Source organism: Alosa alosa, chromosome 18, assembly GCF_017589495.1.
Source record: "Alosa alosa isolate M-15738 ecotype Scorff River chromosome 18, AALO_Geno_1.1, whole genome shotgun sequence".
Taxonomy (NCBI): Eukaryota; Metazoa; Chordata; class Actinopteri; order Clupeiformes; family Clupeidae; genus Alosa; species Alosa alosa.
Window position 1 is genome coordinate 28,381,719 of NC_063206.1, and position 15,608 is coordinate 28,397,326.

Genomic DNA, 15,608 nt, shown 5'->3' on the forward strand with positions numbered 1-15,608 from the left:
TCATTCTTCCCTACCTTCGCTACCTTTACTTTAAATGGAGGATGGGGAATAACGGAGAATGTACCAGAAACTTGACTCAATCACCAGGAGGACGAACTAGCCGTGTCCACCCATTCCTTTGTTTAGTGTCTCTGCCTGCATCTGTGACTGTAAACCTAAACTCGCTTTCCTGTGGGTTGGCCGCCGGTGGAAGGTGAGAGTTCGCACGTCTGTTTGTCTAAAGAAGGCCTGCTGATTCATAGAGGTCAGGAACAACAGAGTGGACAGCACAGCCAGCTCAACAATCTGCCCATATGCCTCTGGGGAGTACAGGGCAGGGGTAGTTGGGATATAAGGTTGGGGGGCATAGATTGGTTTAGATATGACGTGGCAACAGGAGGGACATGGCTGGTTTGGGGTGGTTGGAATATGAGGTGTAGGGGGGCAGGGGTGGTTGGGGTGGTTGGAATATGAGGTGTAGGGGGCAGGGGTGGTTGGGGTGGTTGGAATATGAGGTGTAGGGGGGCAGGGGTGGTTGGAATATGAGGTGTAGGGGGGCAGGGGTGGTTGGGGTGGTTGGGTTGTGAGGCTGGAGGATGAAGGAGGGTGGGGAGGCCGGGGTGTTGACTGGAGCTGGCCCCTGCAGACCTCCTCTGGGAGTCTGGGGGTCAGCCAGTGGTTTAAGAGCTGGGCTAAACAACCCTGAGCCCCGTCTTTGGTGCTCCTTGTAAGGAGTTCTTAACACCTTGCTAGTGATAAGTTCATGACAGGTAGGTATTTGTTCTCCAGAGAGAGGCAGACTATGGTGGGAAACACCAGACTGGAGGGGCAATTCAAATACCCCAAGTACATTTGAAGCATTTCCACTTTTCACTGCAATGGGCTTACATTTTGCATACAATGGGAAATAATGAAATAATCTAAAAAACTAATATTAAAATATCAAATATACATATTCTAGTATAGATACTTTAGTAGAAGTCACAGACAGGTCATTTATAATACAGTCATTGAAAAACTCTTCAGCAGTGAAATTATACAACAGAGTCCCTCATTATAGAGTTCAAATGCTGTGGAAACTGATGATGCGTGTGCTTGTGGAAAATAACATAAATCTGAGTGCACTTCATGCATCCATGAAGAGACTGGACAAAATGGCTAATGGGCATTAGCATTCATGGCCCTGAAACAACTATATTCATTATCCCCACTAGTCCAGGACCGCACTGGTAGAACAGGATAAGGGTCTTTGGGAAATATCTGGATGATACTTCGGTGTGTGTGGTCACACATTTGAATTTCCCCTTGAGGATCAATAAAATATCTATCTCTATCTATCTATCTATCTACATTTGGGACCTCACACATCAAAAGAAATTCCTTTGTTAGTCTGCGTGTGTGTGTGTGTGTGCTTTAGAGATCACTTACAGGACTCGGAGGTACTTCAGTCCAGCAAAGTCATTCTTGTTGATGCGTGTGAAGTTATTTCCATTCAGTTCCCTGCAAGAGAAATGTGAAATATTAATCAGCGGGCTCCCCCTTGGGAACTGTTCCACTAGACTAACTTACATAGATATCAGTGCCTTTTTAAAACAACTAAGTGTATTAATAATCATTTCAAGATATTACACCTACTGAATAAAAGGCAAACAAGTAACACAGACTCACAAATACCCACACTGCTATTCTCAGTTAACTAGCATCTATACTAAGTCTACAACAGATTGTAACCATTGCTTTGTCTGTGAAAGACAGGCCACACAATCTGCATGTCAAGTTTACTTTGAGCAGTTACTAGATTGGGGTGCATGGTGGGGTGGAGAAATGGACAGGACGTGTGTGTGTGTGTCTGCCAGCTGATAATGAGGAGGAATTGCGTTCAGGCAGAGCCAGACACCAGCCACCCTTTCTGGGTTAGTCGGTGCCCACTGGACTGCATCAGACTGGAACCCATCTCACTGCATCAGCTGTAATTGAGATCTTTAAAAAACTAACCAGGTCATTTGAAGTGCTTTTACAACCCAACCCAAGTGCTTTGTAACAATGAGCTCAGGACCACCACACTAGGGTGTGTATTCGCTCCCGTGTCTGAGTGAGGAACACACGGCCCACTTAAGAAGAATTCCTCACAGTTTGAAAACTGGGGGTCCACCCTGGCCTCACCTCCTCCTCTGATAGCTCCAGCCCCAACACAAAGAGGGGATTAGACAAAAGCCCCACGGAGGAGCTCGCTGAGGGGCAGGGAGGAAAGGAGAGGAGAGGGTGGGAGAGGGAGAGAGAGAGAGAGAGATAGAGAAAGGAAAAAGTTGAGTGTGGAGTTAATCATCAGGCCATCCCCTCCTGCTGTGCACTAGCCTGTCTGAGGGGGATTGCAGGGATGCTTGTGACCTGTCGTGTTTGCATCCAAGCACTTAAGACCTCCCTGTGCAAACCTTGTCCCATAAAAAAGGGGTGAGGTTTTCAAATGGGGAGGGGTAGTGACACTGCAAGGACACACACACACACACAAACACACACAAATCTGCAAATGAAATATCTGGGGCTGGTCTTAATCCATTTGTAAGGACACAGCGCATCGTCTGCTAAGTGATAAAGCCCTTTAGCAAACAAGAGCCAAAACTTTAGCAAAGCAAATGGCTGTAAAGAATGAGAAGATACACACAAAATCATCTCTCCACAGGGAAACATGAAAACAACCTGAAATCAATACATCTATGTATGTTCATATGTGTGGATGTACTACTATACATGTATCTATATTCATGCCAAGCTTTAGCAGATGGCTGCATGGCAGAAGTTGGTGAGTACGGCTATATGGCTTTTTACATTTCTGCAGTGAATCCCCTCCCCCATCTTCCTCTAGCAAAACAAAAAAGAAAGAAACAGAAAAGGGAAAAAAGTCTCGCTCAAATCATGTGCTTAAAGTCTAGCAGGTTTTTTCCCCCCTCTCCTCCTTGGTTCAGCCTTGCGCCTAATGACCACTCCAGGGACCGTGCGAGAGAGCGGCCATTACGGACAGATGGTCTGTGTACACAGGTGCATCGAGTGCGGGAAATAAATAATAGACTGGGATTCATTAGCGGGGGCCCGATATACACATGTGCTGTTTATTACAGGTGCTTAATCCAAGCTTCTCCCCGGGTTCCCAAGGACAGATCTACCGGGTGGCCTTGTGTGATCACACCCCCAGGAATAGCAGGACAGTCAGGGAGGCCTTTGGAGTCTCGGTGGGGGGAATGGCACCGACGCACAAACAAGCAATTGTCCGTCCGTACGCTGCTTCCAATTAGACAGGCATCTATCTTTCCCAACAACATACACACACTCACACACACACATATACATGCACACACTCACAACACCGTAAAACAGCGAGTGACATGCCTATTAACCGCACATCAAGTGAGGGGAGCTGGGAGGGTGGATGAGGAGGAGTATTGCGTTACTCGATACACCCGACCAGTCTGGCGCATCGAGACACATGCGCATGGATGTGGTTAGGCAAGTTGAGGAGTCGTCTAAATCCGCAGGGATAAAGAGTTTTGGGCCGACGAAGCGACGCAGCAGCCCCTGGGGGCGAGCGATCGAGGAGAGCCAGCCCCTCCACCGGGGTTGTGCCTGGGTGAGCTGAGCGCTCAGGGAAGGAGGAAGCGGAGGTTCGCTGGCGGCCAGGGAAGTTAATGCGCAGATCCCGGCTCAGTGAGGGTCAGGACCTCAGGGAGCGATTTTCAAACCTCGCTCTCCACGGTGCACAGCCACAATGAGGCTCCAATCTAACAGGGGGGTAGAAGGGAAGGGAAGGGGAGAGGGGGGTGGCTGGCTGGGCTTTACAGCAGTAGCCTCCAGCCTCCAGGTTAACAGAGAGCAGCTGGATTTCACATCAAAGCGAGGAGATTCTCTAAAAGACCCATCCTGAAGGTCTGTGACAGAGCTCTGCCACCTAGCCCCAATCCTTAATACAATAAAGATTGGAAGAAAGAGAGTGAAATGAAAGAAAAAAAGTACCAAACCTTTTTAAATGGAGCAAAAAAAAAGAAACTTTTCTGAGTTTTGTAAAGGCACATGGAGTGCGTTGCTTTGTGAGCAGAGAGCGGAGTGTGCGGGGGGACTGCAGTGGGTCTGTCGTAATGACTCAGTGTTCAGTGAAACTGGAGGAGTGCAAGAGCACTGTCTGTCCACTAACAGTCTCTCAGCCAGAGCACTACCAGCCATGCATGCAATAGCATTCCTCATCTCCCAGATGTACAAACTCCCTGCATACATATGTATGTGTCTGTGTGTGTGTGTGTGTGTGTGTGTGTGTGTGTGTGTGTGTGTGTGTGTGTGTGTGTGTGTGTGAGAGTGTGTGTGTGTGTGTGTGAGAGTGTGTGTGTGTGTGTGTGTGTGTGTGTGTGTGTGTGTGTGTGTGTGTGTGTGTGTGGGGAGAGTGTGAGAGAGAGACATCCTACTGCCTTTCAACATTTCCTTCAGTCGTCTCTCTGGGTGACAGGACGGGGACCTGGATGTTTCATGTTCCCCATAAAACCCCCATCTACAAAAACTCCAAAAGGCCGCTGAGAAACGCAAAAAACTCATTATGTTTATTCCTGCCATCTGTTGGAAATCCCTGAGCAAGAGCAAGACCTGTTTTGAATTGAGCAATATAACATGAAATGGAATCCAAGGCCAGCAAGAAAAAACATACACACACACACACACATACACACACACACACATATACACTGAAATTCACCCCCCACACACATGCACCCCCCCCCCGACTCTGCCTCAACCCTGCAACCCTGCACCCCTGTACACACACTCTTGCTCACACAAACATATACAGTACAAATAATGACACCAGAGAGCCTATTTTCTCTGGGCTACCTCCAAGGGCAACAGTGTGGCCAGTCCAGAGCCATTTGTTGCGAACAGCTTTAGGCTGGCAGGGGCAGAGGAAGCAGGATGATTTCAGGTCAGTGGAGCTGCGCCTTGCCCAGCACCTTGCTGAGGGTGCAAGCTGCTTATCCACTGGTTCTGGGGCCACACGCTGGGAATTACTTCACAGCTAAGTGGATGTCAGAGCATCACTAATGAAGCCCGTCTGTATGCTGAGATGGGCTAGACTCAATAGGTAGTGCAGCGCATGCCAGTGATTTCTAATAACAGTTGATGGACAAATATCTATCCATACGAGGTCGTGGCCTCCAACACTGCACCGCGTGGGACTGGCCAGGCCTAAAGCCGAGAGACCTCTCTCGATGCATGCTGATCCGGATCAGAACAAATTAAGCAAATAGTGAACACGGGACTCACAGATGCCAGCCTGCACAAGCATGCTGTCACTCCCAGTACAGGTCTTGGCACGTCCAATCCGCTCGGCTCTTCACTCACCCCATATGTCTTTCGACCAGCCATGAAGACCTGGTAGAAGTCAATGACCACAATACCTCATGCACATCACCCCACCACCACCAGCTCCCCAGCCCTCTAAAAAAAAACAAAAAAACACTGAAGAACCATTTCAGGGAGCAACAGGCTGGAGAGCTGTCAGTTCCACTGGTGGCAGATGGAGGTGGCAGCTCTAACGGGTCCAAGGCCTGCCTGGTCCAGATGCGACCGTGGCAGGTCATGGCAAATGTGACATGGGCGACAGAAGAGCTCTCTGTGCCAGGGGAGCAGCACCAGTGTTGGAGTCTGCGCCCGGTGGCGGAGGGAGGCAGTGACCTACATAGCAGCGCAGTTGAAGAGCTCGTCTGCACGGGGACCACCGCTGCCATCATCGCCACAAGGCTACTACCTTCAGAGAGCAGAATCAGAGCAGCAGGGACAAAAATAACATGAGGAAACCCACTTGGAAACGCTTGGAGACGTCATTCAAGAGGTCCTATCTCATCGACTTTCACATTGGAGAAAATTTCACTTAGCCTTTATTTTTGGTTTCCAAGTCTTCAAATGTTTTTTTTTTTCCTTTTATTTTTTCTCCACAGCATCATTGTACTTTCAACTGTGCTGGCATGGATTGGCATAACAGTAAAAAGGGGGCAAAGACAGCAGCATTCTGCAAGATGAATCATGCCCTGAAACCCAACAACCGGGTAGAGCACATGTAATAAAATCTTGAAATGTCTTCCTGTGACCTTCACACAATGAGGTCACAGACATCAGCTAAGAAAGGCAGATAATTGGGTGTGTCTGCTAAGGCAGTGGACACAATGAGTTCACTCGACAGGCAGCTTAGCTCAGACTGGAAAAACGTCCAACGGGCAATTTGCTCAGGAGTGGGGTAATGCTAGCCTGTGGTAGTCGAACAAGGCCATATAATTTAACAGATCCAATCAGACCTGGGTCGTTTTCCCATTTTTCACAAGAATCCAAATTTTCACTGATCGGAGCCAGTAAACAGTTTGAGAGGGTGACTTCAGCCATGCGTTCGATAAGCATTATGTCAACATCACCCCCTTCCATACTTATCCCAGAGGACGGCCAGTAAAAGTGTTGGGAGGTAATCAGTCTTGTCAGCATTGACCTGCAAATGGCTCGCTCAAATTACCCTAGGTGTAGAGGGAGCACAAACTCAATTTCTGCCCAGACAAGAATAAAGGGGGAAGGAGACTCTTGTCAGGTAGAGGCCAGCTGAGAGTCAGCCGAGAGTCAGCCAGAGCCACGCCATGCCTCGCCAATGTGCAAAATCACTGGCCACTTACTCCCCCCTCACGCACACACCCTAATCACACTCCACCCCCACTCCCACGCAGCAGCCAAGGTCACTAGGAGACTCATCCATGTGTGAAATGAACCTGAAGTTGTGCGAGAGGCAGGTCTGTGATCTGGCCCTATTATTGTAACACTGAGGGATCAGAGCGCAGAGCGGGGGGAGGGGGACCGCGAACACACTCGGCACCAAGAAGGCTTTCAACGCCACGGAGAGAGAAAAATCACAGTCTCATACGATTGTAATTAGAAAGTATTAGAAAGAACTTAGACAGACGGCAAATCGCTTGACAGTGTTGCAAAGTGGAGGCGAGAAAAGATGGCAAAAGAGTCATTTTCATCAAGCCTATATAAATAACCAAGCAAATTATCCAAATGATCACATACCGCCGTCATAACCACAGGGATACAACAAACCACAAAGAGAAACTTTGGGAGGTTGGGAGCCATGTGAGAAGGTTAGAGCTGTGGATTTGAGGGACAGGGCGGCGTGTGTTCAGCTGAAGAAATTGTCTGGCTTTGTCCTTAATCAGTCAAACATCTGCAGGACTTACTGCAGCAGCTTGCCAAACCTGCAAGTTATCAACGGAATACATTTCTCAAAGTCAGACACACACTAACACACAAAACCTGGGCACAATGAGCCCAAAAATAAGAATGGACCAACAGAAAGGGTGAGAGCACCGCCATATATGGTGATAGAGCAAATGCAGGCACACACTCTAAGGAAATTTTCGTTTGGAATTACAGCCAACAGAGGGATCTGTCACTAATAGCATGAGGACATGTAGCTTGTCTCTCTCTCCCTCTCTCTCTCGCTCTTTATGGTGTTTGATGCTGGATTGGATACATGGAGGGGCGTTGGTGCCAGAGGCTGCGATGTGTGGGACCCGGCATCTCTCTCTCTCTCAACCCCATCGCTCGCTGCCTCTGCTGCATGACAGATGAGCCGGGCCTTTGATGGCTGTTGATCTCACACTGTAAACATAACAAATGGCACCTCCCGTTGGGGCCAAGACATGTTTCCATATGCCTCTCTTTCTCTCTCTCTCGATCCACCGAGCAGTGCTCCGGAGGCTTCAATTGCTCACTTCTGAACGCACCCTGGACTATGCCAGAAGGGTACTCGAGACAGGCTTGGAGACAGGCTCGTCGGGAACTCCAGGTTACTGGCTTTCGGTGGAGGGGTTATGAAGGACACTAGCCCAGAGTTGGTTGGGAAGAGGTTGGAGGCAGGCCCTGAGAGTCTAAAACAGCTCAGGGGAGTCAGAATCTCCAGACAGTATGGTCGCAGTCCATGGCAACGCCGACCCTTTCTTAATCACTATTAACGGGAAGACGAAGAGGGATAAAAAAACCCTGAGACATTCCTGTAAAACGCCTCATTCCATCCGGAATCCTGGTTAATGACGCTGAGACCCACGGCTGTGTCAGAACGTTGGGCCGGGGCTTTGATGCTCAGCCACTGCCAGCTTTATGTGGCCGCTCTCCGGGGCCCTGACGGGTGACGGATCCTTTGAGGAATGCTCTAATGGCACACAGTGACTCCTTGGGCCTAGCGTGTCTGGCACCTAGTACCCTCCACAGTGACAAAGAGACTGACACCTAATACTGCAGGAGCCAAGCCACAGCACATAACACCACCACCAGTAACCACCACCACGGTTCTATTTGAAAATAAGGCCCGACAGTCTTCATCCGTTGTGCTGCACTGCGTATGCCAAATGGCATCACCGTAGACTAAGTTTCGTTTGGCAACGGCTCCTGCATAGTCACAATGTTTTGGGGGGAGCTGGAGGCACAGTGAGTTGCAAAACAAAAGGGGAGGGGGCGGCACATGTTGAGCGCCGAGACACGGAGCTCCAGGGACCGCAAAGGAGCTCCAAAGCAGCCGAGCAGGTCCACAACCCTGTAATTTACACCACCATCAAGGGGTAAACATTCCCTGAATTATTACCATTCCCAATGTTATAACCGCCATTAAAGTGGCGTAAAAATATGACTGAGGGAGAGATACTATGTAGTCAGGAATTATGTCAATGCATTAAAGAAATGGAGAGAGAAAAAAATGAGAGAGAGAGAGAGGCAGACAGAGAGAGAGAGGGAGAGAGAGAAATGAAGTGTGGGTAGGGGCAGCCACAGGGGAAGTTATTATGCCTCCTCTCTAAATCACATTTATACATTCATTTACTGCTGGCAAAATGGACGGATTTCTGTGCTTTTGTCCTGGGTGTGTTAATCCCTTCATAGCTTATTAGCACCTCTCCTGGCTGCCAAGGTCCCCCCCATCAGCCTCACATCTCTTTCATTCCCTCCCTCACTCTCCTCCCCTCGCTTCCCTCCCCTGATGCGAAGGGATTTGTCCGGTCCTGTCTGGATTAAATTATGGATCAGGTACATAAAGGCCTGTCAGTTATTCCAACAGAGTGATGGTGCCAACAATGCCAGAGGCATAGCCAGGCACCGTCCCTACCATCAAAGCACAAAGAATCTCTTGTTTTCTGGCCGTCGTTTATACATTTATTTATTCCATTATTTATTTACTCAATCAAGGGGTGTGTGCACATGGCATTCGGCCTTTGCTCACACTTTCTGGATTGGCTCCTGATATCCCTCATATCACATGTTGTTTTTGTTTTTTTTAAAAAGAAAAAGAAAACAACGTGTCCGTGCTTCTAGGGCGAGATGCTGGGAATACATGGAACATGCCAATGCTACATAAAGAAGCAGAGCACGCATCCAGAGTTTTGGGCCACAGTCTTGCTGAAATCGCATGGCTCCAGCCCGCACTGTGGTTTGTTTGGGTTAAGTTGGTGAAGCTGAGGCAGAAAGAAAGAAGGCATAAAGAAAAAAAGACATGTGTTGGTGCTGGACGGGCCACCAACATAAAGAGCGCGACGACAGGGCAGACATCAGCAAAATCTTAAAAAACAACGAACCACCCCAACGCTTCCGAGAAAAAGGCACACACAGAAAGACATCACTCACATCGTGAAGGGGGAACGAAGCAGAATGCAAACTCTTTACCCGGCACCAACCTTGCTGCGGTGGCCAATCCCATGACTGGAGGAGGCACACCCCCCCTTCCCTCCCTCCCTCCCTCCCTCCCTCCCTCCCTCGCTCGGCTCTCTCACACTTGACACAAATCAGATTCTGTTTTATCTCTGCTCTTGAGCGTCCTAACCACATATAAATAGATGCACTAACACAGATAAGACAGAGGAAAGCAGCGGGAGGGGAAATCTGGTCTCATGCTTGGAGATATGGAGACCAGCAGGACTGGGACAGAGACTGAGAGAGAAAGGGAGAAAGAAAAAAGGAGAGAGAGAGAGAGAGAGAAAGACAGAGAGAAAGGGAGAGAGAGAGAGAGAGAGAGAGAGACAGAGAAAGTAGGATGGTGGTAGAGCTGTGGTATGAAAAGGGAGCGAGGCTGCAGAGCGGAGGGCAATGATTTAAACAACACTGGGAATGTTGTGCACATTCTCCACATCCAGCTGGAGTGAAACCTGACCGCTGTGCATTCGTGAGCACTTTACATTCACTGCAACCAATTGCTAGGAAAATATTAATCTTCCTCTTTGTTGTTTGGAGTGATGTTGAAGCTTTGTACAGTGGTGGGCTTAGTGGATGTTTTTTTGTTTTGTTTGCAAGACTCTTACTGGGCTCAGAATGGACAGCGGGTTAATGGGGAAACCTTGCCGTGGGGGTGTGTGTGATTGGGGGGGTGGAGGTGCTGGAGAGTGGTAGGTGGTTGAGGGAGGGATCGTCGGTTGTGTACATGGTGCTGAATACACACTCATTACAGAATCTGTCCAAGGCGTGGAAAGGTCAGCTCTGATCGAAACACTTTTTGACAAGTGCAAATGGGATTCTGCTGTCTCTGTACCCCCCTACCACCACCACCACCTCCACCACCCCCCCCCCTAACCCCCACATCCTGACTACTCCCCTCACCAAAAACCCCTCTGCCATCCCCCACCTCTGTCCCCCCCGTAGCCCTGATGTTTGCAAACCCTTGTCAGTGTGGATAAGGGCTAGCCAGGGAGTGCCCATGGAGGGGGTCGGGGCCCGGACCGCCCAGCAAATCTCTTCCCCGACAGGCTGTCTGTAGCAATCGCCTCTACCAGAGTCGCGCTGTCTTGCCGGCTTAAGGCAGAGGGAGTGGATGCCACGCTAGCGCGAGGTGACACAGCTGTGCCTGAACCCCGCAGCCCCCAGGCCTCCTCTCCCCTTCTTTTCTCATCTCCTCTTCTTCTCTCCTCTCCTCTTCTCTTCTCTTCTATAGATCCTAGAAGTTGGTATGCCTGAGAACCTCTCTCTCATTGCAAATGAGCTGACAGCTAAAAAAAGAGTCTATTTCTTTTTCTGCATGTTTCTTTTTTTGTATTAGACTAACAGAGGCAAAAAAAGTGCATCAACAGTGAAACTGGCAAGATGAAAATGTCTCTGGCTAGTGGCTAGTGAATAACTCGGGACAAAGAAGCAGTCAGCATGTAAGATAGCGCTGTAGGTTTGTAAAAAATGCAAGCTGCTTTCCTCACCCAATTTTACAAAAAAAAGAACATGTCGTCTATTGTCATCACAAAGCGCCGACAGCAACACCAATAAAAACTAATCAGCCCCCATTCTGCAAACCAATGAATGGGGACTGAAACAAAACAAAACAAAACAGCATCACCCATTTTTCAAATGGTCACTAGGGACTAGCATGCCGTGTATTTGACTTGTGCAATCCCCTTGATGAATGACCCCCATATAATGGCTCCACACGATGCAAATATTTCCCATGTTAAGTAATCCATCCATGGAGACCAACTCGCGTCCACATGACCTTACGCACACTCACACAAACACATGAAAACCCTGACACTAAAAAGGTCTCAATCACATGTACAAAAGCACCACACTTTCAGTATGCTTTTTTTTTAGAAAGTGCATTCTGGAATTACCAGGTGCACACACACGAGCAAGCAACAGCCTCTACCAGTGCAAGTCTGCAACCAACAAACCAAACATAGGTGTTCTTGGAAATGTATCTTTGGAGACACATGAAAAATGCAGTTCTTTCTCTCTCTCTCAGCTCAAGGAGATGTGTCTGTGACAAGCCGCTGTTCTTGCTGTGACGCGCACGTGGGACTTGACTGGACTATTCGACCTGAAAATAGACCAATCTATTTCCTCCCGCAGTCCTCAGAACTGATCGCAAGATGAATATTTTAAAATGTCAGTAAAGTGGAGAGGAAAGGAAGGGGGAAAAAACACTGCAAAAAAAGGCTCCCCGGAAACCCTTTAGATTATCACTTTCTCAAACCATCTACAAGAACCCCTTTGACAAGCCACACTGGAAGAGAGGAGTTTTAATAATTTTTCTATATGATTTCACAATTTGAGAGAGAGCGTTTGAGCGCAACAGAGGGAAATAAAGTCACTCAGTGTAGGAGGGGATCTCCTCGTCCTGGGATGAATGTAGCCCGTTTCAGCACGACGCGAGCCCACACTCCAGAAACTGGATCTGTGTAATTAGTTACCCCTACTCGCAGTGCCCAAGCACAAGTTTGAATTATTGATGCACGCAGGAGCACGCTTTTTTCCTCCCTCTCTCCCCAAAAAATATTACGGCTGCTGAAACGGCTGAATTGTAGAATCACACATTTCATTCAGTTTAATGACTAAAGTGCTGAGGTAATTTATTGCCCTTTTACTGTGCAGGCTTAAAAGATAAGTTATAGCAATCAGTTTGAACCAGTTGTTAAAGTGGCATACCTCTCCAGTAGAATTCTTTGCAAAAAGAAGTAAGCCTATCACCTGACTGTAAAAATCAGTGTAATGACAGAGTGTCTGCCTAATGCCCTGAGCATGTATATACATATACAGCAGTAGGTATGCAAATTACACACACATGTCTACGCTACACATCTGCTCTTGCTTCTAAAGCCGTAACTCATGCTTATTCACACCTTCCCGCAATGGCACTGCTTGATGTTGTTTTGGAGCTAGACAGGGCTATTGTTCTCCCATCCCAACCATGTGCAGTGCAGTAGCAGCAGTCAGTGGTAGCGGCAGCAGACAGACACAGAAAGAGAAACAGAGAGAGAGAGAGAGAGAGAGAGAGAGAGAGAGAGAGAGAGAGAGAGGGGTGAGTAGACCATGTGTGTGAGTGTGTGTTTGGCATGTGGCGTGGCAGTACTCACAGTCTCTCTGTGTTCCTGGGTATATTCCTGGGCACGGTTTTGAGCCCCAGTCCATGGCAGTCCACGGTGGTGCCACTGCAGGTGCAGAGAGCAGGGCATGCGCTGGCAGCGCCCAACAGGAGGGCACCACAAAGCAGCATGCACAGCAGCCCTGCCCTGGCCAGCCCCATGGTCGCACCTCCACCGAGTCCTTTCCCGGGCATGTTTAGCGCCAGCACCAGGCACAGATCTCAGCTCACACTCAGGCAGGCAGTCAGTCAGTCAGTCTCCTGGCAGAGCCCCCGTACTACTAGGTCTGCACAAAGACTCACTCCACAAGAGTGAAATAAACGCAGCCAAAAAAAAAGAAAAATTGAGGGGGGAAAAATAACAAAAAACAAAAATAAATAGAAATTGTGATTTAGGAAAAATATGTAATAATTAAGTCCACGGGGGGTTGGTAAATGGATGTGTTCAAAATAAATAAGCGTCTTCCTTGTGAATGAAACAAAAAGCTGTTCTTTCTCTGGCCCTTTTACTTCCTAGCAAAAAGTCTCTCCTTGTCTTTCTCCCTTTCTTTATGGAGTTGCTTTCCTTCTGCGGTGTGCTGTGCTCTGCTGTGCCTACGTCTTTCTCCTTTTCTCTCCAGCCCTCATCTGCTTGCCCGTAGAGAAGGGAATAGGGAAACAGCAGAAAGAAAAAAAACACTCTCTCTCTCTCTCCCTCTCTCTCTCAAACACACACACACACACACACACACACACACACACACACACACACACACACACACAGCAGTCATCCATCACAAGGATCTACAAATAGCAGCTCCCGGACTCCTCCCACTCAAACAGCCCCCCCTAAACCCCCCCTCTAACCACACACCTCCCCACCCCTCTTCCAGAACCCTGCCTGAACTCACTCTCATTCTCTCAGGCTCTCATCCACGCTCGCTGCAGCCCCCACAGACAGGAGATCAGCAACCTGACATGGCACAGAGGCTGCCCTGTCCCCAGGCCCTCTCACTCGAGCTCACAAGCAACCACTGGGACACATACAAACCTCACATGCATACGCCTGATATGTATGCACATATGCATATTGCCAGAATGAGGTAGTGCATGTATGAATTATATGGGTGTGAGTGTGTGTGTCAGAGGACGGTGTCACAACTGACACAGAAAGAACTTCCCTCTGCCAACTTCATTCACTCTACAGGGCTGGGGTGGCAGGGAAGAGTCGTGGCTAGGAAACAAGCATTTTAACTGCCATGGAGAAGGTGAGAGTGCCAGACTGAGATGCGGTTGTGTGGTGGGGTTCACTAAAGTGGACTAAAATACCAAAAATGTGGTCCCGGTCCAGAGCATGTACTGTAGTGTCAGACAGCACGGCCTCGTGGAGTCAACTGGAGCACTAGGCTGGCTTGTCAAGAGAGGCGACTGACTAGTTACCACTATTGGGCATAGAAAATGACAGTGTACAGTTAAGATTTGTCCATGAAGTAAAAAAAAACACTATAATTGGTATTCTGCCAATCATGGAAAAAAGTGATGGGAGAGTGAGCAAAGGCCTAACCTGTTGGACTTAAGTTGAGCAAGAACCTGTTGGACACTTAAGTTGAGCAAAAACTGAGATAATCAAAATTATGGAATTCGAGACAGCACTGACTTTTCCGATTAACTTAAGACTAGGCTATAAGTCTATTCTTCAGTCATATGGAAATTGGACAATAATGTAGGCCTAGGCCCTGAAAACGGCAGTTATTCAGTTTCGTTTCCACTCCACAAGTGTGTTGGCTTTGACACCTCGGAATTTGTTTTATCCACGGGGTGGATATGACTGGGAGTTGAGTAAGTTTAACGTGGTAGTAACGTTTTATGTATTTAGCCAAGGGCCCAGTAACTAACTCTCGACGCACGCAATGATATAAACACCTCGCTTTTACACTTGACGTTGAGTTAGCCACTCTTCCTCACGCAGAGCGCGCTCGTGTCAAATTCGAGCTTATTTCCCCAGAAAAGCCAAAATACCCCAACATAAACACTGTAGTGTTTTGGACTACACTGCAACCTGGTTCATATAGCCTGGCAGGAAAACAAGAAATACATTAGGAGCACATCAACAGGGAAACGAGCTGCAGTCAGGGATCTCTCCTCCCAACAATTAAGTCGCCAATATTCTCTCAGACTATAACCTACTTCTTCCCACTGCCGAGGGGTAGAACTCCGTCTGGCCCAGTAAAGCTGTCACAAACGTGGAGATCTTCAGAGAATAAAAGCTTAATTAAAGAGGGGACCACAACATTTACCGGTAATGGAGGGCGTCATTTCCCCCAGAGATGCCGTAAAAGAGCACATGTAAACTGTATACATCCCATTTGGAAGGGCGCGAGGCTACAGTAGCTTACGGAGAGGAGAGCTTTCCATGACGTGAGGTGCGCGCGCCCTCTAAGCGTGTTTCAGGAGGACATTAAAGAAGGCACTGAAATGGTTAAATATATATTCTATGCCGCCAAATATTCTCCCATATGTTGCCATAAAGATGTACGCCATCGCCAGCCCGCGACAATGTGAAATTCTGATTGAGTCACATGGCTGCAGCTGGGATATGACTGTTTGGTCAATAATTTCTGCACAACCTATAGCCAGTTGCCAACGCGGGCTTGAAGGCCTGTAGGCTACACACACCTCAAAGGAAATTCCATAAGAATTCACCGTAGGCTATAGCCTACAGTTTGTAGGCTTTATTATGATTATTAGACCTCTCTCT

The 15,608-nt window shown here is 48.2% G+C and overlaps 1 protein-coding gene across 5 annotated transcripts in view; it reads right to left on the minus strand.

Annotated features, from left to right (window-relative positions):
- The window catches only part of slit1a (slit homolog 1a (Drosophila)), a 108,555-nt gene extending 93,254 nt beyond the window's left edge, over positions 1-15,301 (minus strand). For 4 of the 5 annotated variants that reach the window (XM_048269513.1, XM_048269511.1, XM_048269512.1 and 1 more), the window contains exons 1-2: positions 12,864-13,558; positions 1,408-1,479 (exon numbers count right to left, since the gene is read on the minus strand). In XM_048269513.1, the coding sequence (XP_048125470.1) occupies positions 1,408-1,479; positions 12,864-13,066 (275 nt within the window). In that variant the 5' untranslated portion in view covers positions 13,067-13,558. Of the gene's footprint in view, positions 1-1,407; positions 1,480-12,863; positions 13,559-15,147 lie in introns of those variants that run through there. The other variant, XM_048269510.1, reaches the window with a different exon arrangement.
- Between the last annotated feature and the right edge of the window lie 307 nt (positions 15,302-15,608).